Source organism: Fonticula alba, assembly GCF_000388065.1.
Source record: "Fonticula alba strain ATCC 38817 unplaced genomic scaffold supercont2.9, whole genome shotgun sequence".
Classification (NCBI taxonomy): Eukaryota; order Rotosphaerida; family Fonticulaceae; genus Fonticula; species Fonticula alba.
In genome coordinates this window covers 612272-615110 of record NW_009242979.1, presented here as the reverse complement: position 1 = coordinate 615110, position 2839 = coordinate 612272, and the positions used below count along the sequence as shown (strand labels likewise).

Genomic DNA, 2839 nt, shown 5'->3' with positions numbered 1-2839 from the left:
CGTGCCCGACCAGCGAATGCTCCACCCTCCGGCCTCTGAATCGAGCCCGCCGCCGGCCTTCGCCCAGCAGCCCACTTCCCTGCCATGTCGCCCTCCCGGCGCCACTGATCCCCCGCCCTCCGGGTGGAGCTTCCCCCTGGTGGCCGGGCTCGGCTCGGCCATCGACCCCCTGCAGGCCGCCAGATTCCAGTCCCCGGCTCCGAGCCCACATCCAAACCCCACCCCGGCACCAGGCAGTGGCAGCACCCCGACGAGCATCCTATCCGGCTCGCTGGGGGAGGGCGTACACCCGGGCAAGTTTCTCTTTGCCTCGGCGGTGCTGAGCGCGGTCGAAATCGCCATGCTCTATCCCCTGGACTTGGTGCGCACGCGACAGCAAATCTCCTGCGCCTCCGAGGCCGGCCCGATGGCCCGACGTGTGGGCGGCACGTGGGCCGAACTGCGGGCCGTGGCCACCGCTGGCGGTGCCCGGCGCCTGGCTGCCCTGGCTGGCAGCCCGACGGCCCTGGTCGGGCCTTCGACCGCCCTGGCCACCTCGGCGCGAGCTGCCCTGGCCGACGTCCCGACCGCGCTGCAGTATGCCCGCGGTGCGGGGACCGCCCTCTTTCGGGGCTTCACCTGGAATGCCATTGGCAATGTCCCGGGCGGGGTGGTCTATGTGTATGTCTACACCTGGACCAAGACCGAATTGACGTCGCGCCCGGCGACCGACGACCCGGCCGCCGGGGGTGGGCCGGGGCGCGGCTCGGCGACGCCGCGGCACACGCCTTCTCCGGCGCCCTGGCCGACATGGCCAGCGTCCTGTTGTCCAATCCCAATGACATCATTTCCCAGCGCCTGCAGGCGGGGGATCTGCTCTCGCCAGCTTGCACCCAGGCCACCGGGCTGGGCGCCAATCCCAGCGCCCTGACCCCGGGCGCCGGGTCCGGCACCGTCGCCCACCCGGCCACCCGGCCGCTGCCCACCGGCGTGTCGGTTGTCCGATCCATCTATGCGGCGGATGGGATTCTCGGCTTCTGGCGCGGCACCCTCATGTCCTGTGCCTACAACATGCCGGCGTCGGCCATCTGGTGGGCAGTCAGCGAGTTCTCCCGCGTGTCGCTCCCCATCCACCAGGACCACTTCGCGAACCATCTCCTGTCCGGCGGCATCGCCGGCGGGGTCATGGCCGCGGTCCTGGCCCCGGTGGATACCATCCGCGCTCGGGTGCAAACCGGCGTCGTGTCCACAAACAGCAGCCCGATGGAGGTGGCCTCGGGTGGCAATGGCGCCGGGGCCGTCGGTGCCAGCCTCGGCCCCCGGCACCGGCCCAACACCGGGGCCCTGCACCAAGTCCGCTACCTGTGGCGTACGGCCGGCCTCGGGGGCTTCTACCGGGGCTGCTTCGCTCGGCTGGCCTCCAGCGTTCCACGGGGGGCAATTAACTTCCTCCTGTATGAGATGGCCATCTCGGCCGCGCGCACCCGGTGGAGCCTCTTCCCGGAGTAGTGCCCTCTCGCAGGGTGGTGGCGAGATGCTGTCGGGCCGGCTCCGATGGGGCTCGGCGCGCACGCGTGTGACAGTCACACAGAATCATGTTCACCATCGCGCTTGGCCCCCCTCCCTCCCGCCTTGCCATCCTTTTCCGAGCGGCGCGGGCGCGCGCACACGCGTCTTCGTCCTGTCGGAGCCCGGCACTTGTCTCTGCCTCGCCTTCCCCCCCTCCCCCCCCCCCTTCCTCCCCCTCATCTTCATATTCTTGCTTTCTCTTGTCCATATTGGGATCCCCGAGCTCTTGTCACCGGGCCAGGCCAGGCTAGGAGCGGTGCCCATGCTGTGGTTTTCGGCTTCTGCTTGTGCCCCTTACCCGGCGCTGTCGGGACTATCCTCGCCTTTGGTCGCGTCGCGTCGCGTCCCGGAGGCGGCGCTGCCGGTGACACCACCGTCTCACATTATCCTCACACACACACACACACACACACTTACATACACACAATCCTGTGCGTGGCCCTCCCCTGGGGGGCGCTCCTCTCGGGTGGAGAGATGACCGCCACAATATACTGTAAATTAGATTTGTCACCCCCGCGCCATGTGTGTGTGCACCGCGGGGAACACCAAATGCACGGAGGGCACCGACACATGGCGAGACCGAAACGAGCAAACAGACCAAGGGGGGCTCTCTCTCTGGCTCGGAAGAGGAGGCGTAGAAGAGGAGACGGGGAAAATAAGGACCGGGAGAACAACTGAGTGCTTGTATTTTTAAATTGTGACCAGGAACAAGAGGACACGGGGAAAACATCGAGGAGGGACAGAGACAGGGGGAGAGAGAGAGAGAGAGAGAGAGAGAGAGAGAGGGCCATCAAAGGAATTGTGAAGCAGGGGAGAAGTCAACCAGTCAGCCTGTCAGCCAATCAACCGGACTTGAAGAGAAGGATGTTCTGCCGGTCGATCTGCATGAAGATGAAGTGCCTCGAGTCGTGCGACACATAGGAACCGAAGCTCTTGCCGACGATGCAGTGCCAGGTCTTGCCGTAACGCTGGTCGAAGGTCTGCCCACGCATGCGGGAGATGGGCCCAGGCGACAGGTCAGAACAGGCAAAGCAGCAATCGCCAAGAGGGACAACTGAGCGGGGAAAAAAGGGAGGAGGCCAGGAAAAAAAACGCACCTTCTTGATGTGGGCAGCGATTTCGCGCTCAAGCTTGAAGGAGGTTATCGCCTCGATGGCCACCTCACAGGCGGCCGCACGGAATTCGTCCGACATGTCGGCATTCTTGACGTGCACCGTCGGCGGTTGCTGCGAGGGAACGAGGGGCCACAAAGCCGAGAGCGGGAGAGAGAGAGAGTGAGAGATGGGGGGGG

General features: G+C 65.9%; 2 protein-coding genes across 3 annotated transcripts in view; both read right to left on the bottom strand.

Moving 5' to 3' along the window:
• Positions 1-1959, bottom strand: H696_05202 (hypothetical protein). The gene has a single exon (XM_009499061.1). The coding sequence runs from the start codon at positions 1132-1134 to the stop codon at positions 667-669; it is 468 nt and encodes a 155-aa protein (XP_009497336.1). The 5' UTR covers positions 1135-1959; the 3' UTR covers positions 1-666.
• A 353-nt stretch (positions 1960-2312) lies between these two features.
• Positions 2313-2839, bottom strand: part of H696_05201 — a 665-nt gene continuing 138 nt past the window's right edge. Inside the window, exons 2-3 of one of the 2 annotated variants that reach the window (XM_009499059.1) lie at positions 2646-2774; positions 2313-2528 (exon numbers count right to left, since the gene is read on the bottom strand). In XM_009499059.1, coding sequence (XP_009497334.1) covers positions 2391-2528; positions 2646-2774 — 267 coding nt within the window. In that variant the 3' untranslated portion in view covers positions 2313-2390. Of the gene's footprint in view, positions 2529-2645; positions 2830-2839 lie in introns of those variants that run through there. The other variant, XM_009499060.1, reaches the window with a different exon arrangement.